The sequence below is a fragment of the Trichosurus vulpecula genome, chromosome 3 (assembly GCF_011100635.1).
Source record: "Trichosurus vulpecula isolate mTriVul1 chromosome 3, mTriVul1.pri, whole genome shotgun sequence".
Classification (NCBI taxonomy): domain Eukaryota; kingdom Metazoa; phylum Chordata; class Mammalia; order Diprotodontia; family Phalangeridae; genus Trichosurus; species Trichosurus vulpecula.
In genome coordinates this window covers 59,223,646-59,249,203 of record NC_050575.1, presented here as the reverse complement: position 1 = coordinate 59,249,203, position 25,558 = coordinate 59,223,646, and the positions used below count along the sequence as shown (strand labels likewise).

At 41.3% G+C, this 25,558-nt stretch overlaps 1 protein-coding gene across 2 annotated transcripts in view; it reads right to left on the bottom strand.

Moving 5' to 3' along the window:
• DCTN4 (dynactin subunit 4) overlaps positions 1–8,940 on the bottom strand; it is a 39,399-nt gene extending 30,459 nt beyond the window's left edge. The window contains exons 1-2 of one of the 2 annotated variants that reach the window (XM_036750676.1): positions 8,780–8,940; positions 320–390 (exon numbers count right to left, since the gene is read on the bottom strand). In XM_036750676.1, coding sequence (XP_036606571.1) covers positions 320–390; positions 8,780–8,914 — 206 coding nt within the window. In that variant the 5' untranslated portion in view covers positions 8,915–8,940. The remainder of the gene's footprint in view (positions 1–319; positions 391–8,779) is intronic. The other variant, XM_036750677.1, reaches the window with a different exon arrangement.
• Between the last annotated feature and the right edge of the window lie 16,618 nt (positions 8,941–25,558).

The window sequence follows — 25,558 nt, the reverse complement described above, 5'->3', positions numbered from 1 at the left end:
TTTAGGTAATTACTGCCACCTAAACTGAACAGTTTTTTCTGGTGTCAGGAACTTTCTTTTCATGTTATCTTGAGAGCAACAATTGAACTTGAATGAATAAGAACAAAGTGTGTTTCTGACAGTTTCTGGCAAGATTTATTCAAAAGTACCAGGTGCTAGAGTAACTTGGCATCCAAAGAAGCCCAGTCATGGGCTGCTGACCTGGCAGTCGATGATAAGGAAGGTGGAGGGGAACAGAAGAGGCAAGAACATAATTGAGTTAGTGTTTCTTTATCATCAATGAAAATGACTGAATAAAATAAAAAGTCACAACTTTTACCTGTTTTTTTTAAGCTTGGCTTCAGCTGACGGCATGTTCTCCAGGCAACTGGGACAGTAATGTGAGTCCACCTAAAGCAAACCAGCAAAACTTGATAGAGGCAGAGAAACACATTTTATGGTATTTACAGATATTTATCTATGCCAAAAGAGTAATTAATATATTCTTCTGCAACAAGATATTAAGGGTGTCATGAATAGAAAGTGAGGCTACCAGTTCAGGGACTCAAATACTTTGTGTCCAAGGTTTGATTTTCAAGAAATGATATTCAATAAATATTTACTTAAGGCCTACCATATAAAAGTGCATTGTGCTAGGTGCTGGGGAAAGACATAGTACGAGATAAACAGGGCAGTCCCTACCCTTAATGGATCTCATACAATTTACTATAGCAGGGGGAAAATACATACATACAGACAATCTTAGATCCTTTCCCTTCTCTCCACCCACATTGTCATCATCCTAGTTCAGGCTCTCTACCTTGCTCATCTGTACTACTGTGATAGCATCCTAACAGGTCTCTCTGTCCTGCAATTCATCCTCCATGTAGCTGACAAAAGGGTATTTCTAAAGCACAGAGGTGACTATGTTGTTTCCTTGCTCAATAAACTCCAGTGGCTCCCCATCACCTCTAAGATAAAATACAAACCTCTTTTTTGGCATTCAAGGTGCTTCAGAATCCAGTTCCAACCTATCTTTCCAGTCTCATTATATATTATCTCCCTTCGTGTACTCTAGAATCCAGCCAAATTGAACTTTCTATTCCTCACACATACCATTTCCTCCTCCAGTCTCTGTGGTTTTGCAGAGAGCTTCCGCGCCTATAATGTACTCCCTCTTCTCTGCCTTTGAATCCTTGGCTTCCTTCAAAGCTGCCTCCTCCATGAGAACTTCTCCCCCAATCACCCTGTACTTACTTTGCACATATTTTGTACATACCTATTTGTGTACAGGAAGCCTTTCCCAACCCCTCTTAATTTTAATGCCTTCCCTCCGTAAATTACTTCCTATTTATCTTGTACATATTTTTTAGTTGTCTCCCCCATTAATTAGATTGTGAGCTCCTCAAGGGCAGGGACTCTTGCCTTTCCTTGTATCCTCAGTGCTTATCGAAGTGCTGGGGACATTAGTAGGTGCTTAATAAATGCTTACTAATGGAGTGACCTCTCCTCTTTTGAATTTCTATTGTATTTGCAGGCAGTATGACAGTTTGGCATACATTTGTTCTATAATTATTTTACGGACATTCATCTTGCGAGCTCAAATACATAGGTAAACACCAAGATCACAGAATTTCAGAGTTGGACAGGACCCTACTGTCCATATGATCCAAGTCATATCTGAAAAAGAATCCCCAGTAAAGCATGCCTGACTAGTGGTCCTTTAGCCTCTCTCACCTTCAGCTTCCTCACCCACAAAATGAGAATAATAGCATAGAATTCTTCATAGAATTGTTGTGATGATCAATTGAGGTAACCCACAGAGAGTGGTTTGAAAAGGTAAAGCACATAAAAATGTGAGCTATTATTGTTAATCTCAGGGAAGGGAATTCAGAAGCTACCAGATCCACCCTGAACAAGAGTCTTCTTCTCTACAAGGCACTGACAAGTCGTCAGTCATATAGTCTCTGCCTGAAGAGCTCCAATGAGGGGAAATTTACTCCCAAAGCAGTCCATTCATTTGGGGATAGTTCTAATTGTTAACAAGTTTTTCCTGATATCCAACCCAAATGTGCCTTTGAATATTTAGCAAACAACTTTAAAGACCCTCAAAGAACTTCTAGGTCCACTTAGAGAGGAAGTCTGAGAAAAGACCAGCATTTCCCTAAGTTTCCTTCCTCCCACCCACAACATAGGGAGGTTTTATCTAAAGGATAATGCTGTTCCTTTCTAGTGGGGGCTGTTTCATTTGGTTCTTTTTATCCCCTAGTCCAATGCTGACCACATAGTAGGTGCTTACTCCATGCTTGTTGGATTGAATTGAATATCAAAGAAAAAAAAATCCAGTGAATGTGTCTATTTGATTATTTCTGATATTTTCTTCCAAACCACTTTTAAAGAAATATATAAAGCTAAAATAAAATGAATGCTATAAGTAGCTAATAAAATGAGGAAAAAAAAGAGGGAGCAGGACAGGAGACTGACCTTGATCTCAGAATATTGGAGGAAGTAGATGTTCTTTTAATACACTATCTTCTATGGATTATTTCTCTTTCTACATAATAAAACTTAAAAAAAAAAAAAGATAATGCTGCTCTCTCCCCACCTTGATTGGTTTGTATGATTGGCCCAAGCCAAATGCAGTCTCCTGGTCATCTAAGGGCATAAAAAGTTGCAGTCATAGCCCCTTTGAACTCTGTGGACTGTGTGGCTAGAGTGAGGTGGGGGTGGAGGGGTGGAGCCAACATCTAGAGAAACCTAAGTGACACTGTATCCTTGTTACAAATCCTTGCTGTGTTAAAGCAAAGTAAAGCTCTTTGTGTTAAATGTTCAATGATTTGAAAATGCCTCAGATCATCTGAATGTTGAACTTGAATAAGAGAGTACTGGAGTTAAGTCTTACCTCTGACAGGTTCCTCCCTGACGTGGACTGAAAGTCACTAGGGAAGACTTCGATCACACATTTATTAAGCACTAAGTATATGGGCCTATTTTGGACTCTATGAAGAAGAGGTGGACATAGAAAGAGGTTAGGAAGGAGCTAAGTACCAATAGTACCACAATGCAGTGTTAGGCATCTGGTAGTGTGCACATATTCACACATCATACCACCTGTACAGTACCAGGCACATAACGTATCTATTTAATAGATACTTGTTGCATGATTCAATTCAATAAATATGTGCTGAGTGCCTATGTGGAAAGTACTATATCAATAAAAAACGCTCGCCAACCATACTATTATAGGGAAAGATCCTGTAAACCACCTTAATGCCATATTTTGTCACCCACTGCCTAATTCTTCTAGTCAGAAGTATCTTGTTTGGACTAGGCTTATCAATTTCTAGTCATTCCTATTAGCCCCAAAACCTCAGCATTCCCAGAAGCAATAATCAACTGTAGCTGGAAAGACCTGACAGTTCATTTAGTTCACCTTCCTATCTAATATAGTAATCCTCCTAGAATAACATCCATGACAAGTGGAGGTTTGGCCTTTGCTTGAATGTCTCTAAGTACAGGGAACTTTCTACCTGAAAAAGTAGTCTAGTCCATTAAAAAAAAAATGGCCTTACCCATTCTTTCCTTAATGTTTAGACAAAATCTTTATTCCTGTGATTTTCACCCATTGGCCCTGGTTCTGCCCTCTGGGGCCAAACAAAAATAAACATAATCTTTCTTTGACATGATAGCACCTCAAATATTTTAATACAGCTACTACGTTTCTCACTAAATTTTCTTTTCCTCAGGGTAAAACATCCTTAGTTTCATCATTCCTTGTATGGTATATGTTTGAGTCTTGTTACCACCCTGCTTGCCCTTCTCTGGACATAATCTCTAGCTTGTCAAATTCTTCCTAAAATATTAATAAGCACTTATTAAGCATCTACAATGTGAAAGTCGAAGGGTTACCATAGTGTACCAGGGCCTCATTTGGATTCAGGCATATCTTGGTTCAAATTTGACATCTAACACTAACTGAATGACTCTAGGCAAGTCACTTTACTTCTAGGTACCTCAAACAACTCCAATTATCTAGAACTTATCTAATCAATCAAAATCAGGGGTGGGGGGAATCTGTGGTCTTGAGGCCACATGTGGCCCTCTAGGTCCTAAAGTTCACCCCTCTGACTGAATCCAAACTTCACAGAACAAATCCCCTTAATAAAAGGATTTGGTCTGTAAAACTTGGACTCAGTCAAAAGGACATAGGACCTAGAAGGCCACATGTTCCCCACCCCTAGTAAGCACTGGGCTAAGCACTAGAGATACAAAGTAAGGCAAAAGTCTCTACACTCAAGGAGTTCATGGTCTGATGGGGAAGTGTATTGGTAATTAAGATGGGCCTTTAGCACTTATTCAATCAAGTGCCCTTGAAGAGTTTGGCCTTTGTTTCCTTGATTAAATTAGGAGTCCTTGATGACCTCCTTGCCTCAAGGGAAAGCCCAGTTTACATGGGTTTGAGTGACATGTTTTGTGACATGGGAGGCTTTTAGACCACATGGGTTTAAGTCCCATTTTTGTGACACTTTTAGATCACGTGGGTGAGTCGCATGTATGACTCACCTTTGACCCCGAACAAGCTGTATAAACCCAAAGGTTGGGGTTTTCTCTTGGGGGCTCTCATTCTTGGAGGTGTGTTAATGTGGGGACTCTGGGCAGCTGTAGTTAAGAGCCCTCCAACCTGTAAACTTGGATGTTGGGACTTTGTTAAACCCTGGTAACTATGCATTGAGATTTGAATCAGACAAGGTCTGTCTGTTGATGTAATTTGTTTGTATTTGCTCTGAAGTTCAGGGTGCTGGCTTTTTCCCCTGAACTAAGTGAATGATATATGTATATGTTGGACTAAAGTAAGATTGTCAGCCCCTTAATGTTACTTTCCTTAGTAAAGCAGATCAAAGAACCTGTAGTGGCAGCGTTCTTGTTGGGCTTGTGTTGGTCTTTCACCCCTACAGCAGCTGCTGGCCAAACTGTTGCAACAGGGAGACAACATGGAAACTGGTATGTGTAAGCTAGATGGAGATAGGATAAACTGGAAATAATCAACAGAGAGAAGGTACTAGAATTAAAGGGGACTGGGAAAGACCTTGCAGAAGGTGGGCCTTACGGGGACATTTGAAGGAAGTTAGATAAAATTAGGAGGCAAAGAAGATGAAGGAGAGAGTTTAAGGCAAGGAGGACAGCTAGTGAAAATGCTTTGGATTGCTCAGAGTTGGGAGATGGAGTGTTGTGTGCAAGAAACAGAAACACTGCCAGTGTCACTGGACTGCAGAATAAAAGAGGGTGGGGAGGGGTAGGTTAAAGTTAAAAATGACTGGAATGGTAGGAAGCGGCCAGGTTATGGAAGGCTTTATAAGACAAATACAGAAGCAAGGCACTAGGAGCAAAGTACCCAAGCAAGGTACTAGGTATTGGAGTTTAAGAACACAAGGCAAAAGAAAAAAAATATAGCTCCTGCCCTCAAGGAGCTTACATTCTACCCAGGGGAGGGGTGGGGGGGGAAATGGAACACACAAATATAAAAAGTATAAAATATTCCAGGAAAGGAAAGAACAGTAACAATTTTGGGGAGGGGGAGTGCCAGGAGAGGTAAAAGTAGATGACACCTGAGCTAAGCCTTGATTAAAGCTAGTGACTGTAAGAACTGGAGGAGAGTAGGCAGCCCCTTTCAGGTTTGGGAGACAACACACCCAAAGTTAAGAGGCACAAGATGAGATGCCAAGTTCTGGGAAGTGTAAGTAGACCAGTTGGGCTAGAATGAAAATTGTGTGAAGGAGAGTAACATGAACTAAGTATGGGGCCAGATTGTGCAGGGCTTGAAATGCTGGGCAAAGGAGTTTTTCTTTTATTTTAGCAGCAACAGGGAGCCACTTAAGATTCTTGAGCAGAACAAAGACATGGTGTGGCTCATACTTCAGGAAGATTATTATTTGTGCTTAAGATGTATTGGTGAGATGAGGGGTTAAAAGCAGAGAAACCAATGATTAGCCTACTACCACAGGTGAGATGAGAGATGATGAAGGCCTGAACTAGGCAGTTGGCAGGCTGAGTGGAAAGCAGATAGAGGCAGGGATGTTTTGGTGGTAGAATTGCCTTCTTTCAGGACCCAGTTAAAATCTCACTTTCAAGAAGACTTTCCTAATCCTCCTTAATGCTAGTACCTTCCTTCTGTGATTATTTCTAATTTATCCGGTATATCATAGTTGTTTGCACGTTGTCTCTCTTATTAGACTGTAAGCTTCTCGAGAGCAGGGACTCTGTATCATTTGTATCCTCAGAGCTTAGCCTAGTACTTGGCACATAATTGGCATTTAATAAATGCTTGTTGATTTAACTAGATTTAGTTAAACTTAGCTACTGAATGGATATGGGGAATGAGAGGAAGGCAAAAGTCAAGGATAACTTCAGGGTTGTAAACCTGGTGTGACTAGAAGGATGATGGGACTCTTAGCAGAAATAAAGAAGTTAGGACGAGGGATGGGTTTAGAGTGAAAGATGAATTTGGTTTTGGACTTATTGAGTTTACGATGCCTAGAGAACATCCAAATAAAGGTATATACAACAACAGACAATAAAATCTGGAGTTAAGGAAAGATGGATGGATAGATTTGAGAGTCATTTGTATAGGAATGAAACCTGAATGCATGGGACATAATAGGATTACTAAGAGTATATAGAGAGATAGGAGCACAAGGCATACAGCCTTTAGAGGGTCCCAGTTAGGGAGTAGGACACAAATGATCTAGCTAAGGAGGCCATGAAGTAGCACTCAAGTAAGTAGGAGGAGAACTAGGTGAGGACTGTGTCATAGAAGACAAGGGAGGAGAAAGGATCAAGGAAGGGAGGGTGGTCAACAGTATCAAAAACACAATCATTGGCAAGGATTATGATCCTCCAGATGCAGTCGGGCTCAATTTGGATTTAGTAAATCCATGCTGACTCCTAGAGGGTACTAGTTCATTTCCTAGGTACTCACAAAAGATCCATTTAAAAATCCATTCTAGAATGGCATCATTAATTAATATCAAGTTCATTAAATGACTGAATTAAGGAAGAACATTTATTAAGTACTATGCTTTGCAAAATCTACCATCTTCCCATTTTTTTGAAAACAAGAGGATAAGATATAATACTTAGTTTTAGATTTCCGTGGTAGGTGCTGTTATTTGGGTATATCCTGTCACTTCTCTTAAGTGGCAAATAGCTTTCTTCATTCCATCCATTCAAATCTTTCTCAACCTCAACACTAGTTCAGGCCCTCATCATTTCTCCCATGAACTACTGCAATAGCTTGGTAATTGATGCCTCTACCTTCCCAGCCTCTCCTGTCTTTGATCTATTCTCCAACTGCTGACAAAATGAAATTCCTAAACAAAGATGTTACTCTCTGCTCAAAAATCTTCAATCCTCATTGCTTCCATGAAAAACAAAATCTCAGCCTGAAATTTAGAGCTCCTCACAGCCTAGCTTTCACCTACTTTTGCTGTCTTATTTCATATTACTCCTCTTCTTGACATCTCCCTTCCAGTTAAACTGACCCATGTACAGAAAATTCTATCTCTTGCCTCTGTGCCTTTATGCATGTGGTTCCTCAAGTTTAGAATATACTCCCTACTCACCTCCACCTTGAAAAATCACCAATTTTCCTTTAAAGCACAGCTGGGGCTACCTCATATAGAAGGCCTTTGCTAATCCTGATCTATCCCCTTCATTTTTAGCACCATTTCTCTCTTGAAATTATTTTGCATACGCTTTGTTATTTACTTACTACTTTAGAAGCTGTAAACACCCCAAAGAATGGAAGCTCCTTGAGTGAAAGGAAAGAGGGACAGAGAAAGTGGGGGGAGGGGGTCTCTAGCACCTAGCAGCGTCCTGCGAATTGTAGTTACTTAATAAATGTTTGTTAAATGGAAATCCTACCTCCTTCATCAGAGGCCTTCCCAAATACTGCTTGAGAACAGGGATTAATTTTTAATTTTGTCTTTGTATCCTGCCTCGCACAGTGACTTGCACATAGGAGATTAATCAGCCAAAGCTTGTTGGATTAGATTGGATCGTCACCCATCTTCTGAACCCCCTCATCGTCCAAACTCGCTCCAACTCTTGAGTGCTGAGAACCTAGCCAGAACTCAGACCTTTTGAATTAAACTGAATGTGGTAATCTTGTATTCTTTTTGCTCCTTCCCACCCCGAAAACTGTCCTACCTAGTACTGTACTCTGAATACGTCAGCCTCACAGTAAAGAAAGCTGACACACGCACCCCGACTCATCTTCCTGCCCTGCAGCCTTGGACCTGAGCCAGGCAGAGGGGCAGTGTATTTATGGGGTGGGACTAGGGGTAGTAAAGATAAGGAGAGCCTAGAGACTTCTCAGAGGAAAGCAGCCCCGGTAGAGGAGGGAAGGGAAATGAAGGTATTGAAGAGTTACAAGCCCCTAGCAGGCTTCAGGGGCAGAAGCAAAATCCACAGTCCTTCATTCTGGGACCACGCCTCTCCACAAAACCGGAACCCAGCCCCTATCTTCAACTGACAGCCACTTCGCCCAACCACAAGCTGCGCCGGGATACGCACAGCCCCCACTGCCAATGGTGACCTCGCTAGACCCAGAGCTTCAGCCAATCAATGAGCGCTACAAATTCAGCACGGTCAGCCGGCCCCACCCAAGCCGTCCCCATTGAGAATGACAAGATTGTTGGCCAATAAGGAACGAAGATACATGATTATCCCGCCTTGAACTGTCAGAGTTCCCTTGGCCCTCTATGGGAAACAGAGATTAACCCCAGAAATGGCGCCTGGTTACCTCGTGTGAGACACATTCCAGCGACCTCAGTTCGCTGCAGTAGCGGCAGAAGTACAGCTGCGAGAGTGGAGCCCGAACCTTTTTCTCTCCTTGGACCAGGTACAGAACCCGCTCCGATTGCAGCAGCGACGCCATCTTGGAATGGGAGGTGCCAAAGCGACTCACCCCCGTCACGTGACCGGGGGGGGGAAACAACTGTTTCCTGCTGCCCCGCCTACTCCCTCCCTTTGTGGTTACATCACTTAGAGCCGTCAAGTTCTCTTTCCTGCGCGCCTAGTCTTAGAATCCCCAGCAACCTCAGGCGTGCGTGAGGTGTGCGATGTACAAAACGCGCATGTGCAGTTGGGAAACTAGGCTAGGGGAAGGTAATGGGAGGGTCTTGACCCTTGCCCCTTGCGGGTAGTAATGAAAGCTGCCGGCCTGCCTTCTGCTCCTGCTGTATGTCCTGAAAGGCACTGGTAGTTTAAACTACGGATTAAATGGCTCTTTTAGTGTCCCTACAGCTCTAGTTTCTGCACACCCTTGTCAGTGGATCAGAAGGATCCATGCCAGGCCAATAATTCTGGGTCCATAGAAGGAGGGAACAAGTATTTCTATAGCCCCTATTATGTGCCAGGCACTGCGCTCTTTGATCCCCACAGCAACCCTGGGGGGTTGACACTTTTATGATCCCCATTTTGCAGTTGGGGTAACTGAGGTACACAGCAGTTAAGAGACTTGCCCAGGGTCACACGGCAAGGTGTGTTCCTTCCACCAGCAGTCTTTGCCTGACATTCCGCCATTAGATAATCACTCTTCAAAGGGTTTTCATAAGTGCCCTGAGCCTATAGGAGTCTTCCCTTCTTTCGCCTATTGTATTAACGTCTACTTGAGGGCCTGATTATATGAGCTAATTTTCCCTTCCCTTCCTTCCTTTGTGGAAAGGTGGTGACTAAAGGTCAGTTTAACCACCTACTATGTGCCAGGCACTGTGTTAAATCCTGGGCATGCAAAGAAAGGCAAAAGACAGCCCTTGTCCTCAAAGGAGGCAACAGTCTAATGGGGGTGACAACACGCAAGCAGCTATTCAGAAACAAGATACATACTGAATAAATTGGAGATAATTTCCGAGGGAAAGCACTAGCATTAAGGGGGAATCAGGAAAGGCTTCCTAGGAGGGGGGATTTTAGCTGGGATTTGAAGGAAATCAGGGAATGGGGGAGGGTGGCGATGAGGCAGAGCATCCCAGAGATGTGTGGGAGGAACAAGACAGGGACCAGTGTCATTGGATCTCAGGGGAGGGGGCAGGGTGTAAACTGTAAAAAGACCGTAGAAGCTAGGAAAGATCCAGATAATGAAGGGCTTTGAATGCCAAACAGGATTTTGTATTTTATTTTGGAGGCAATAGGAAGCTACTAGAGTTTATTGAATAGGGGTGGAGTGGGGCCATGGTCAGACCTTCACCTGACGAAGGTCACTGGCAGCTGAGTGAAGGACACACTGGAGTGGGGAGAGCCCTGAGGCGGGGGACCATTGGAGAGATCATTGACACAGGAATCAGAGCAACCTGGTTTCTAGTAGTGGTTTTGCTACTGATGTTGATCATAGAATGCTGATTCTAGGCCTAGCTCTGTCATTAATTTTTTGTGTCAAGTCACGTCCTCTTCCTGGGCCTTGGTTTCTTCCACTGTAAAATTATGAGGTTGGACAGACACTCGCTATAAGTTGTGTCACCCCGGGCAAGTAATTTAACCTCTCCCAAGCTCAGCTTCCTCATCTGTAAAGTGAAGGGGTTCCACTGGTCTCTAAATTCTCTTCCAGCCTTAAATCTTTCACCCTAAGATCCCGTGGCCAGACTACCTCTGAAGTTCGTTTGAGCTCTGACATTCTATGCTGTGACACGTGATCTAGCTCTGACATTCCAGGCTATTCGGTCTCTGTCCGGCTCTGACTCTCTAGGATTCTAATTGGTGGGATTTCTGGCAGTACAACAGATGAAATGGACAATTGCAAGCAGAAGGTGGGAGATAATTTGGAGCCAGAAGGGCTTTCTCAGCATCTTTCAATTCACAGCTTACAGGTTATGGGCAAGGCTGAGCTTGCCTTTGGAATTTCTTTGAGGAAAAAGGTGTTACTTGTAGACATGCAGGCTCTGGTTTTTTGTCAGCTGTACTTTTCATTTGGTATAATATCTATAATATTTCCCTTTGTCATTTTTGGGCAATAGTAAACAATGCAGGCTGCCCCTTTTCTGCCTGCTATTTCAGCTTCGGAGTCTTCAAGAAAACGGAAGTCACCCACAGAGAATGATTCATTGGTGACTGGGAGAAGCAGCATTTATCCTGGTCTTTGAGACAGCTTGTGGATAGAGTGCTCTTTGGAACTGGAATTGGGAAAACCTGAGCTCAAATCTTGCTTTGGAAACTTCCTTGCTGTGTGACCCTGGGCAAGTCACTTAACTGCTGTGTACCTCAGTTTCCCCAATTGTAAAATGGGGTTCATAAAAATGTCTACCTCCCAGGGTTGCTGTGGGGATCAAATGAGTGCAGTGCCTGGCACATAATAGATACTATAGAAATACTTGTTCCCTCTTTTTATGGGCCCAAAATTATTGGCCTGACATGGATCCTTCTGATCCACTGACAAGGGATGTACAAAAATTAGAGATGTAGGGACAACAAGGAGTCACTGAAGGAAGGTCAAGGCTCCCTACCCCTGTAAATCTAGCCAGTGAGCAGGCTGACATATGATGTTCTTAGAGTAGGTTCTAGACTTAGCTAGACAACATAATGTGTGTATTCTGTATGAAGTCCTAAGCATGTAACCTATTTGGTCTGCCGTGTGAATGGTGGTACAGCACCCCTAAGTTCTGGGTTTAACTTGTATTGAGCTTGATCTTGGGGGGCTACCCTCAGAAGTTACTCTTTAACTTATGATGCCCTCCCGAGAGTATACTCTAGGAAATCTTGGGATACAGCTTATGTCCAGGTTTTCACAGACATAGGTAAAAGGGTTCCTTAGATCACTAAAGGTTTCAGAACATTTTTTCTTTCATTTTGACACAGGCTGGACTAGTGTTTCACCCATTAGCAATCGTTCTAGGAGCCACTACTGGAGGAGGTAACTCAGGGCACTCTTCTTAAGCTACCAGATGGTGCTCTAGGCTCAAGCGGTCCCCTAAGCTCCAGTTCTCTCACTGGACCTTTGCAAATGAAACAGTTGACCCAGTGGGTTGTCATGTCTGATCAAGCTTCTAGATGTTGCTTATAGCTTGAGTTATTACCGCCTCATTCCTAGCACATGAGTGAAAAGTTCATTTTGGCAGCCTTTGCTTTCCTGAGCTATCTGTGTAGGAAGTGAATAACTCAAATGATAACATAACAAATCTCTTATGATTAAGTACCCATCCCATTGAGATTCTGATCTCTCTTTTGAACTCTGCATGAACTTTAAAAATTATTCATTTGTGTAGGGCTCACAATACGCTTATAAAAGCAGAACCAAAATGAACATAATAGCATGCTAGCATTCGGGAACAGTGGAGCTGTTGCTGGGCAGAATCTGAAATCTCAGTTCCCTCCCTCCGCCCCCCCCCCCCAGGCTTCTGTTCCCCTGCTCGCCTGGCATCCCCAAAGACCATATAGGTTCAGGATCACCCTGGTCTCAAAGGTCAGCCAATCAACAAGCATTTATTAAGTATCCACCATGTCCTAGGCATTGTGCACTGGGGATCCAAAGGCAAAAGTGAAAAAAGGTAAGATCTGCAAGAGATTTTCCATCTCAGCAAGCCACATCCTCCTGCCACCACCTGCCTTCTCCTGGAGTGACTGCCACTAGATTCCTTCATAGGCTTATCAGTGACCTACCAATTAGGTGAAGCTATTGATGGATACCTCATGCAGTGGAGGAGATGCTTGGGTTCTTTTAGTCATTTTCTTTTAGTCGATAGTGTCTCTCTCTGTTGTCATTTCTGTTGCTGTTGTTGTTTTGAAATTAAATTTTATTTTTAAAAAAAATCAGCAAAATTCCTCTCTCTCCTTCTCAACCCCCAATTGAGAACGACAGAAACACAGAACCCCTCTTACAAATGTGTATAGTGAAGCAAAACAAATTTCTGCATTGACCGTGTTCAATATGATATATGTACACAAATATGTTTATATATATATATATTCTTATATATGTGTAAGTATATATGTGTCTATACATATATATTTATGTATATAATATATAGTTCCTTAGTCCTATGAGTTCTTTCATATTTATATATTTCTTTGCACATATATACACACACATATGTAAGCACATATATGTCTCATTCTGCACTTTTGTGTCTTTCACCTTTCTATCAGGAAGTAGGTGACATGCTTCTTTATTGGTCCTTTGGAATCACTGTTGGTCTTTACACTGACCAGAGTTCCTAAGGCTTTCAATGTCGTTCGTCTTTACAATATTGTTATCAATGTAAAAATTGTTTTCATGATTCTATTCAATGAATTCTCCACTAGTTCACACAAATCTTCCCAGTTTTTTCTGAAACTGTCTATCCCCTTGATCATTTCTTACAACGTAATAGTATTCCTTCACACACACACACACACACGCGCACGCGCGCACACACACACACACACACACATATCATAAGTTGTGTGGGATATCCAAGGAGGACCAACACTTCTGCTGTGAGGATTTGCCGAGGCCTTTTCAGGGCTGCTCATCCTCTCACCTGTGATTCCAAGAAACTGTGGTGTGCACGTTTGCCACACCCCATGCAAACTGTCTCAGTAGACAGGCTAGACCAGGTTGAGGGTAACTGAAGAGCCTCAAACCTGTCATTGAGTTAAAGAGATGTCTACCCCAAGCACGTGAAAAAAACATCCTTTGTGGAATGGGTGGATGAGAGCAATTTTTTCCGAAAGCCATAAAGGGGCCAAAGCAGGTGCTGTGGAACACTTGGAGCTTGGTCAGACATCAAAGGTGTCAAGGTCATCCACAGCATCCCAGTTCATCACCATCATCCTGACTTTTGTCTTGCCACTGGACTTTGATGACCGTGGAACAGAGAGTGAGACTCATGACTTTGTGCAACTCTACCTCACTTAGTCCAATTTACCCTTGAGTCAAGATACTACTCTTGGATATCATTGGTCCCCTCTGAAAACAAAGGACAAACAACACCACCACAAATTATTCAGCCATTCCCCAATTGATGAGTACCCCCTCACATTCCCTTTCTTTGCCATCTCAAAAAGAACTAGAATTTTTTTTATATCTTTAGTCAGAGTTTGTTTTATTTATGACTAATGCCTCCCTTAATCTACATTCTGGGCACTGTGCCAAGTGCTTTCCAGTTCTTATTTCTTTTAATTGCCATCAGAGTCTAAAAGATTGGGGCAGTTTTCAGATTTCCTGAATTATGATATCTAGGCTGTTTTTTGGTCATGGCTTTCAGGTAATCCAATGATTTCTGAATTTTTTTTCTTCTTGATATCCTTTTCAGGTCAGTTGTTTTTGCCATGAAATATCTTAATTTTTTTCAGCCTTTCAACTTATTATTTTAATATTCCTTTTTGTCTTATGAATCATTGGCTTCTATTTGATCTATTCTAAATTTTAGGGAGTTTGTTCCTTGGACAAGGTTTTATACTTCTTTTGCCAAGCCGCTAATTCCCTTTCCAAAGCTTTCTTCCATAGTTTTCCTTTCTTTTATAATTTTCTCCCTCAAGTTCTCTTATTTCATTTATGAAAACATTTTAAAATTCTTTAAATTTGTGATTTACATGTATAACCTGGGGATGGGGGAAGGGGAGGGGAGGGAGGGAGAAAAATTTGGAACTTAAAATCTTATAAAAATGAATGTTGAAAACTAAAACTAAGATAAAATAAAATGTAAAAAATAATAAACTTGTTCTTTATCTCTTCCAGGAATTCTAGTTGAATTTGTACCCCAGCTGTGCTTTTCTTTGAGGTTTTGCTTATATATGCTTTGGATTCATTCTCTTCTTCTGGGTTTGTGTCTTGAATATCCTTGTAACTATAAAAGACTTTTATGCTAGGATTCTTTTTTTTATTTTTTCATTTGTTTACTCATTCTTTTAGCCTCCTTCTTGACTTCAGACTTGATACTAGAGGTCAGGCTATGGGCACTTTTGGAAGGAAGGTATGGCTTGATCCTATTGCTTCTTTCTTGACAGTGTTATGTTATTCTATGTTCTCAGGAACAGCTCAGGCTGGGGACCTGGAAACTATCATGCTTCCAAAGTGGTCTGATGCAGGGCAAAGTCTGATTGCTGTCCGCCCTGGTCTGAGCTCTTCAAGTTCCTGACCAGGGTCTGGATCTGAGCAACAGGACTCAGCCCCTGTCAGCCAGCTAGGAAGTTCTGCAGGGGTTTTTTTAGACTGGGATTCCTGTCCCATTTTCTTTGCAAGCTGGTCTAGAACTCCTCCTTGCTTCTGAGCTTGTTCCTTTCATTATAATGCCCAGGACCCATGACTGCTCATTACCAGGAACACCCCTGCTGACCATAGCTTCCCTCCCCAGATCTCTGACCCAGACTAGGTAGTAGGCAACAGAGCTACCATCTAGCACCTGATCGCTCCAGGAGGTCATGGTGTATACTTTCTGGGATCTCTTCTTGCCTGGGTACACAACTTCTCATTCTCTCTCAATCTCTCATCTCCAGTTATCTTTCAGACATCTCAAAATGGATGTCCAGTAAAGATCTTGAATTCAACATGTCCAAAACTGAACTCATTATCTTTCCCCCTAAACTTCTCCCTTCCTAAATTCACTGTTATTGTAACATAGTCCCTTTGGCTTGCAACCGAGCCATCACCTTCAACTCCTCACTATCTTTCATCCCTCATATCCAATCTGTGGCCAAAGCCTGTCATTTTTACCTTTGGGGCATCTCTTGAGTATACCGTTACTTCTCTCCTCTGGCACTGCTACCACCCTGGTGTAGTTACTCATCATCTCAGGCCTAGACTATTGCAATAGCTTCCTCAAGTCACACCCTACTCCAGAATCCATTCTCCATTCAGTTGCTAAAGTTGTTTCTCTAAAGCACAGGTCAGACCATTCTTTGCTGACCTTTATTCTAAATGATAGGATATCTCCCCCCTCTCAAAAAAATCCATCCTTCCATCCATCACAGTAGCCCCCATCAGTGAAATCCAGCCTCTAGGAGATATCAAGGGCCATGTCCAGACCATCCTTAGGAAGATACAAAATACTATTCAAAGTTTTACCACTCTTTAAGCTCATCAAGCTGATTAGGGAACTCCCTTGAATAAACCATGCAACTCTGCTATGTGCTATGTATTTACATGTGACCTCTATGTTTGGTCTATGGAATATAATTCTGTTATATGATGCTGTATTCCAGGAGTTCTTAATCTGGAGTCTGTGAACTTGTTTTTAAAAAAAATTGATAATTTTATTTTAATGTAATTTGTTTCTTTTGTAATCTCGCGTATTTTATTTTAGGTAGTTAAAAACTTTATTCTGAGAGGTGGTCCATAGGCTTCATCAGATGACCAAAGGGGTCCATGACACAAGAAGTTTAAGAATCCTTGCTATATCCTGTATTTCTACACATGATCTATTTTTCTGGGTTGCATACTTTTGTTAATTTGGAGAGCCAGTATATTTGGAATAATTGGCTTTGACTATATTGTAGCAAATGAATAGATGTTTTATGACTTGCATGTAGGCTGTGCACCTGGGGTAATAACCTATAAATATGGTATATGCAAATTAATGGACATTTTATGATGTGTACCAATAGCTTAATAAGTACAACTGGTGTGTTTTTCAGGGACCATAATTTTTTTAAACTGTGGTAAGGATTTAGGAGGAACACGAGGAGCAAATTATATTTCCCTTGGTGTCTAGGCCTGAAGAACAGTTTCTTATTGGGAAAGAATTCCCAGGACTTCCATTCCTATGGGTACGGTGTGTCTGTGGTACAGAGTGATTGAGCTAGGAGGCATGAACTCTGTTTGAAGGCCTTCTGAGTTAGAGAAGGAAATAAAAGCTTAGTTACCTGGGGAAGATGGCAAGGGACCGTGGAACCAAATGCGAATGGAAGTATAACTAGGTAAGCAGGCTACTGGCTGAGCTATAAGGAGGTGAACCTGTACTGCTGCAAACACTGCTAGGATCTTTCCTGGCTGTGTAGTAGAGGTAGAGAGCTTCGGAACATGAGCTTTGAAACGTCAGTGTTCAAGGCTGCCAATAGGCTGTGCTGTTTCCCCCAGTTTGTAGATAGGCGCCTTACTAGGGAGATCAACTTCCCTGAATTATGTTTGGGGAAAAGAAAGTTGAAACATACAGATTTAGGGGAATGGTTGCTGAGAGTGTTTCTAATGTTTTAGATTTCCTTTTATATTCCAATTAAATGTTAATGATTGTGTGTTCCTGTTTGCCTATTAGCATAGCAATAATTGACTAGTCATCTTTGTAGGATTCCCATCTCACATGGGGATAAGGGTTCAAAGTAAATGAGGCATATTTACTGGAATATTCCCATCACAAATGTGAACTCATATCTGTGAGGGTTTAGAACTGGCAGGCACGTTGGTGATATATGGTTCTAAGAAAACATGTTAGGGAAAGAATCTTTATTAGGGACAACCTCAGGCAGATTTGGGGAACAAGCCAAGTTTATCTTTTGTATCCCAATACTCTTTTTAAACAAAAATTCTTTTTTTCATTCTGAACTTAAAAACCAAAAAGTAATGAGCATTTCCATATGCACAGCAAAACACAAAAAAGAGGATTGTATATGAAATTATGAATATCCATTGCATTCAGCTTGCTTTCAAAAAATGCACACATATATGTATTTATGCATATATAGCATGTATAATATATATGTACATTCATACCTATTTATAATAAACACACATTACTTCCAAAACTGTCCTTGTCAAAGTTTCCTTCTAAACTTCTAGTTTTTTTTTCTATTTCTATTTTTATAGAAGTTTTAATTTCCCTGTTTTCTTGCTAGTACTAATCTTTTCTCCCCCACCACCCACCCCTGATCAAATATCAAGAGGGGGAAAATCCTTGTAACAAATAAGCTTATTTAAGTGAAACAAATATACACAGTGGTCATATGGTCATATATAAAAATGTATGTCTCTTTCTGCATCTTGAAAATATCACTTCTCTCTCAGGAGGTGAGATAACATGATTCATCATAGCTCCCCTAGAGACATGATTGGTCATTGAATTAATCAGATTTCCTAGGGTTGTTTTTCAGAGCTGTTTTTCTTCACAATGTTGTCCTCATGTAAACTATTCTCTTGGTTCTCTTCATTTCACTTTGTATCAGTTCATACTATCCAGCATTCTTTGAAACAATCTCTTTTCCCCTTTCTTACAGCAAAGTAACATCCTATTGTATTCACATATCATAATTTTTTCAGCCACTTTTCAATTAGTGGGCACCACCCATCTGAGATTCTAATTCTTTGCTTTTTTTTTTTTTTACTTTTTGATTCCCCCTCAGGATCAGGAAGTTTGTTTTTCTCATCATGATTCGCTCCACCTTATCCACCCCTCTCTATCCCTGCTTATTTCCTTTGGTGTGTGATGTATTTCTACACCAAACTGTGTGTGTTCAACCTTCCTTTGTCCTTTTCAGAAAAGTGTGAGGTTCATCTTATACTTCTTCCTTCTACCTCTTCCTCCATGTTTGTGTAAAGGGGATCTGGTCCATGTGCAGACCGTATCCGCTTGCTTGGCTGATGCAGCTTCTCCATGTGGAGCGTGACTTGCTCGCACGATGATGTATAAGGGAAGTGCCTTGGAGAGATTGTAGATCATGCACAGACATTCTGTAACTGGTTTCAAGTGACTAACTGCATGGCAAAGGGGAAACTTTGATTGGCCCTAGAGGCATTCAAAAAGGTATGTCAGGATCAACCATTGTCTCTTTTGCCTCATTTGTTCTCCAGAGGTCTTGGTGACTCTGTCACTCATGGAGTCTGGTTGTAAGGCTTTCTCTCCTCTGATGCCATATGACCTTAAGAAACGGGCTTTGTAAAGAATTGGAAATTGATAGGATACCCATCAATTGGGGAATGGCTGAACAAGTTGTGGTAAATGAGTATAATGGAATATTATTGTGCTATAAGGAATGATGAGCAGACAGATTTCAGAGAAACCTGGAAAGACTTACATGAACTGATGTTGAGTGAAGTGAGCAGAGCCAGGAGAACATTGTACATAGTAACATTAACACTGTGTGATGATCAACTCTGATTGACTTAGCTCTTCCCTGCAATATAATGATCTAAGACAATTCCAAAAGACTCATGATGGAAAATGCTATCCATGTCCAGAGAAAGAACTGATGGAGTCTGCAGATTAAAGCATACTATTTCCATTTTGGGTTTTTTTTTTGTTTTCCTTTTGTTCTGTTTCTTCTTCCATAACATTACTAATGTGGAAATGTGTTTTACAAGATTGCACATGTATGACCTATATCAGATTGCTTGCCATCTTGGGGAAGGGGGAGGAGAGGGAGACAGGGAGAAAAATTTGGCACCCAAAATCTTCCAAAAAACTGAATATTGAAAATTGTCTTTACATGTAATTGGAAAAAATAAAATACTATTTTAAAAAAGAAGAAAAAATAAAACAAGATTAAAAGAAAAAAAGAAACAGGCTGAGGTTCTTTGCATTTGTTCTTTTCCATTTTAGGTAATGGGAGTGGAGTTTCTAATCTAGGGAATTTCAAAAAGGTTGGAAGGACAAGCCATAAGATCTGGGAACTGGAGTCCAGGCTGGATTTGTAGATAGTACAGGACTGATGTCTTAGAGAGGAAGGAGTGATTTTGGGGAGTGACTTTTGTGATCTCAGTCTAGCAGGGACTGAAATGAGTATTCATTGGGTAATGATGCTGTCTTTGGACATGAACTTGGTGGGACCAGTAGTTTGTAGGAACTGAGCAAAGTTTTGAGCCTACTCTTCCTTATATCTTCTCCCCTCAGTGTCCAGATCAAGTGGTATAGGGTAAAATATGTCCCTGAGGTATGGGGGTGGGGAAATATTTATACATTTGCTCTTGTTACATTTTTGAAGCATCACTCTATAAAACCTAATTGATGTTGGGTAGTTGAATGGATTTGAGACAGTGCTCACAGGATCCTAACAATGGAGGAGAACATAGCCAGTGGTGATTTGAGTTGATGTCAATAGAGACAAAAAACTGTCCCAACCTCCTTAGGGCACCTTGAATCCAGGAGGGGCAGAAGTAGCTGGCCTAGTTCTGGGAGATGAAGCCAGAGCAGTTATGCTACTTTTGTATACTCTTCTTCTCATTAATCTCGATTGTGAAAAAGAGCAAGGTCCCCTCCCTTTTTCCTTCTTTCCATATAGTGTATTCCTTTTCCCCTCCTTTTCCTTTTCCCTCTTAAAATGTTCAGAACAGAACCAATCCTTTCTTTCACTTTCTTTCTCTCTCTCTCTCTCTCTCTCTCTCTCTCTCTCTCTCTCTCTCTCTCTCTATTTCTTTTTTTGTTTTTTACTTAACTCTCCCAATATCCTTTCATGATATTAAAGTTCTGAAGGGACACTTGTTTCTTCTCCCTATATTACAATGTTAGCACTACATCATGTAGCTCCTTCCAATTGTTTAATTAAGTTTACCTTTTGAGGTTTCTCTTGACTTGTTTTTGTATTTCAAAATTCCTACTCATTTCTGTTGTTTTTATTTAAAATGCTTGAAAGTCTTCTGTTACATTAATGTTCATTTTCTTTATACTCAGCTTTGTAGGGTAAGTTATTTCTGGTTATAAGCTTATATATATCTTTTGTATTTTGTAATGTTGTATTTCAAGATAAATCATTTACACCAGAAGCTGCCAGGTCTTGCATGATCCTGACTTGGGTTTCTTGGGACTCGAACTTTTTCTTGAATGCTAGTAGAATTTTTTTTTCTTCCATATGGAAGCTGTGGATTTTGGCTATAACATTTCTGAGACTTTTGCCTTTCTGGTTTATTTCAGGAGATGATCAGTGAATTTTTTCTGTCTTTACTTTGTCCTTTAGTTCTGCTAGATCGGGACCATTCTCATTTGTGATTTCTTCAAATAGAATGCCCAAGCTTTAAAAAAACAATCATGGCTTTCAGGGAGTCTAGTAATTTGTTCTAAAATGATCTCTCTGACATATTTTCCAGGACAATTATTTTTTATATTAATTATCTTACATTTTCTTTGATTTTTTCCCTAGCTTTTGATTTTTTTTTGTTTCCTAAGGAGTCTTTATTTCATTTTTTATTTCTTTCTTCATTTCTTCTAGATAGTCATGTAGTCCTTGAATAAAATCTATTTTTTCTTTTAGTCTTTGCTTATAGTTACTTTACAGTTACAGTTACTTTCCCCTTCTAGGCTGTATTTTTAGGCACCTCTAGATCCGCAATAATTTTTATAGTGGTTGGTGTCTTCTTTGTTTTCCTCATCTCATTGGCTTTAATTCCTGAATGGGGCTTTGTGCAAGGGCCGGCCTATGACCCTAACTATGCTTTTGGGTAGTGTTGATTAGCTCTGCCTGGGCTTGTCCTGTGTTCCTGCTCTGATCTACACCTCCCAGGATTAGACCTACTAGATCTTTAAGATTCAGAACACTGGATCTTCAGGACCATCTCTGGCATCTCAGGACAAAGTTCAGGGGACCTTGGAACTGTCTTGCCCTGGTTGCTGTTGTTCCTGGGGCTCTACTATCTGACTATCCTGGGGCTTCCTGACCACTCTGGAATTTTCTCAAGGGAGTCCTCCATTTTTGTTGCCTTTGGACACAGAGCATTTCAGGGTACCCATTTTTCTGGCCCATCTCTCGTCATGCTGGAAGGCTGTAGGCTTGCTTACCATTGGGCTTTGCTGGGGGATTGTCCAACATTCTCTGCTGATTCAGCTGATTCATCTTCTAACATCCTCATGCTGTCTTGGAAAGTATTTGATGCACTAGTTCACAGAAGAATCTTTATGTCTCCTTGAGTTGGGTTTAGATCTTGCTTCCAATGCTACCTTTGTGACCAGTTTCTTATCTGTAAAACAGAAAATAATGCCATTAGCACCTGCTCAAATGCAATCAAGTATAAAGCATAAATCTTTAAAGGCTATAGGATGCTAGCATTATTATGGATCAAGTTACCTAAGGGGGAATTTACATTTTAGAAGAGGAAGAAGAAAAAAGTATAACTTGTTAATGGGAAAACTTCTGGCATCAGTAGGAGAAAGGTTCTGGGGAGTAGGATGGAAGTCACATTTAGACAACTATCTACTCTTCTGAATAGGCTAGGACAGGGGTGGGGAACCTGCAGCCTCGAGGCCACATATGGCCCTCTAGGCCCTCAAGTGCGGCCCTTTGACTGAATCCAAACTTCACAGAACAAATCCCCTCAATAAGAGGACTTGTTCTGTAAAACTTGGACTCAGTCAAAGGGTCGCATTTGAAGAACTAAAGGGCCGCATGTGGCCTCAAGGCTGCAGGTTCCCCACCCCTGGGCTAGGAGTTCCCAGAGTGACCTTTGTTGTTGTGACACCTTTTGGGTGTTTTGTTTGTTTGTTTGGTTTTGACAAAAATACTGGAGTGGTTTGCCATTTCCTTTTCCTGCTCATTTTACAGATGAGGAAAACTGAGGCAAAGAGGGTTAAGTGACTTCCTCAGGCCCAGCACTCTACCCACTGTGCCACCTAACAGCCCACATGAGAGATACAGCTGTTTCTAATCAAGAAAAACTCAGTAGAGGTGAGGACTATGGATGTGGAACTATGTATATACTGTTAGATGCAGTCATTTTATTGGTTAGGTTCTGCTTAAATTGTTCCTTATTCCAAGAGAGCATTCAGTGTGTTCAGAAGGGCGGGGAAGGAAGGCGTGAGAATATTAAGAAATAATTTTAATATGGAAAAAAGGTATAATAAAAATTAATAGTGAAAATATTAAAGTCAGAGTTAAGAAAAGAGAAGTAGAAGACTAAGTGATCCTCATCCAGAGCTGCTTTAAATCATCTGGGAGCTAGGCCTTTCTCACTAAAATCTGAGTTAGCAAAAGCCCAGCAGAAAGGCCCTAAACACTTTCATCCTCTCATCTTCTAGCTAATATTTTAAATATACTTGATGTCCGGTGTTTTAAAATTGCATCTTGTTCCGCTCCCCCTGACCACCCACCCCTCAGTTTCTATTCAGTAAGTTTATAAGTAGCCAGTGCAAAGTAACAATTATCAAGGATGGAGATTGCAAAGGGGAACCTACAAGTCACATACAAAACTTCCCAAAGATCAAGGAAGTATAACTTGCAAACTGTATCATATATTAATCAACTATCACGTCCTGGTAATATGTGGTAAATTTGGGGAAGCCATCTAGGCTTTGCAGTCAGGACCTTTCAGTCCAATGATGTGTAAATCTCCGATAAGTTCCAGACATCTGCAGTGAAGACCAGTAGGATGCCAAATGTTACTGATAACTCTGAGATGATCTGGATGTGTTCACTTTAAAGTTGTACTGACAGCTTTGGGATTATTTGGATATATCAATGAATTAACCTCTAAGTGGCATGGATAAAAGTTAGTCTGCACTCCCACCAAAAACTCTGTAAAAACGAGACCTCAAATCCCTGTGTCTTCTCTCTGTCTTTCCCCTTCCCCCAGCATTCTCCCCTCTCCATCTGGGTCCATGCTGCCAAGTGCTCCCGACTCTAATCCATGGTTACAGGAGTGATTCTCAGCACCTCTCTCCCTCCCCATTCTCTTCCCGCTGTGGCCTGACTTCCTTCACCACCCTACCCTCTGTGTACCTCTGCGCCCCTCCCCCTTTTCACCACTTGCCTCTGTACTTTCTGTGCTGTTTGCCCCTTCACCCTCTGGGCCTTATTAAGTGTGATTGCAGTCTCACTTCCCGGTTGCCGTCGTAGTCTTTCCCAGAGAGTACCCAAAGAACCAGGTGTGCCCACCCCATTTCATAAATTAATTAGAGGGTCATCCAGATTTTAATGTAAGAATTTTAAAAAGATGAAGTTTTATATTAAATTATTAAAAAGCACTTGATTTCACAATCCGATGGTTCTATTTTGTTTAAAGTGGAAATATTGCCTTTAGACAGTTAAGATGAGTCAGCAGTGTTACAGCAGCCAACAAGCTAATGAAATCTTAGGTTTGTGAGTAAAAGTATGGGGTCCAGAATATACACACATTCATACACACACACCTTTATTTATTCTGAGAGTTTCTGTTTCTTTTTGCCTTGTCTTTCTCTGTGTGTCTCTGTTTCTGTGTCTCTCTCTGTCTCTGCCTCTCTATCTCCCTGTCTCTGTCTCTCTCTGCCTGTTTCTGCGTCTCTATCTCTCTGTGCCTCTCTTTGTCTCTGTGTCTCTCTGTCTCACCTCAGAGGAAGAATTTGAACCCAGATCTTCTGAATCTAGAGTTCTTTCCACTGTCTCACTATGTTAAAGACAGATGTGAGGGACAGAAATTAGACTGGCCCCAGGGACAGAACTAGAACCAGCATATAGAAGTTGCAGAAAGGGAGATTTTGGCTCAACATAAGGAAAAACTTATTGGAGATGTTCTTTTGGAGACTGGATGACCACCTATGGAGGACACTGGAATAGACCGGAAGGAAAGCTATGGAAGATCTGGCCAGCTTACCAAAGAACACAGACACCGCCTTGCTCACAAAGGTCTGTATAGTCAGACCTTTTATGAATTAATTTATGGTTTTCCAGTAGTGATGTGTGGCTATGAGAGCTGGATTACAAGAAAAGCTGAGTGCCACAGAATTGCTGCTTTTGAACTGTGGTGCTGGAGAAGACTTGAGAATCCCTTGGATAGCAGGAGATCAAATCAGTCAATACTTAAAGAAATTAACTCAGGCTATTCGCTGGCAGGTCAAATACTGAAGATGAAACTTAAATACTTTGGTCACATAATGAGAAGACGTGACTCATTGGAAAAGACCCTGATATTGGGAGAGATTGAAGAGAGAAGGAAGAGGGGATGGCAGAGGATGAGATGGATAGATAGCATCATGGAAACAACAAACATGAACTTTGATGGATGTCAGGATGTAGTGAGGGGTAGAAGGGCCTGGCGTCCGTCCTATGGTCCATGGGCTCACAGAGTCGGATAAGACTGAACGCCTGAACGATAAACAACAGAAAGGTCTCTTTCAGTTCAGATACTAAGATACAAACTTTTGTTTTTGTTGGCCAGTTTAAATTGCCCTCTCATAGCCTCCATTCCCACATTTGTTATTACAGTATATAATTAAAAAAGCATTTTGGGTCTGGTGATGATAACTTAGGATTTCTTCCTATTTATACTGTCTAAGAATCAGAACAAGCAGGAAATGGGTTCTGGAATAGGATTTCCTGTCAAATTAAGCCGGCGTAATTATCATAAACACTATTATCCCTATTTGAAAGATGAGGAAACTGAGGCATACTGAGGTTTCCCCCTCTCCTGCCCTCTCCCCCATCCTGCTCCCGGTGGGTTCCAGATCCTGGGCTCTTCAACTAGATTGATGGTCTCTAAGATTCCTTCTAACCCTAAATCCTGTGATCCTGTGGTCTTGGTTAGGTTTTTAGAGGAGGAGTGAGATACTGAATTTGGTGACTTGGGTCAGAGAATCCCTCACGGGCCCCGACCCCTTCTTCTCTCCCTTCTCTGTCTGCCCCAGCCCAGGAAGGGGGAGTCAAAGGCAATTTTATTGGTGGCAGTAGAGGAGTCTGGGATGGAGTTTTCAGGGGCCTCGGCTGCCTGCATTCCGGAGCCCTCCAGTAT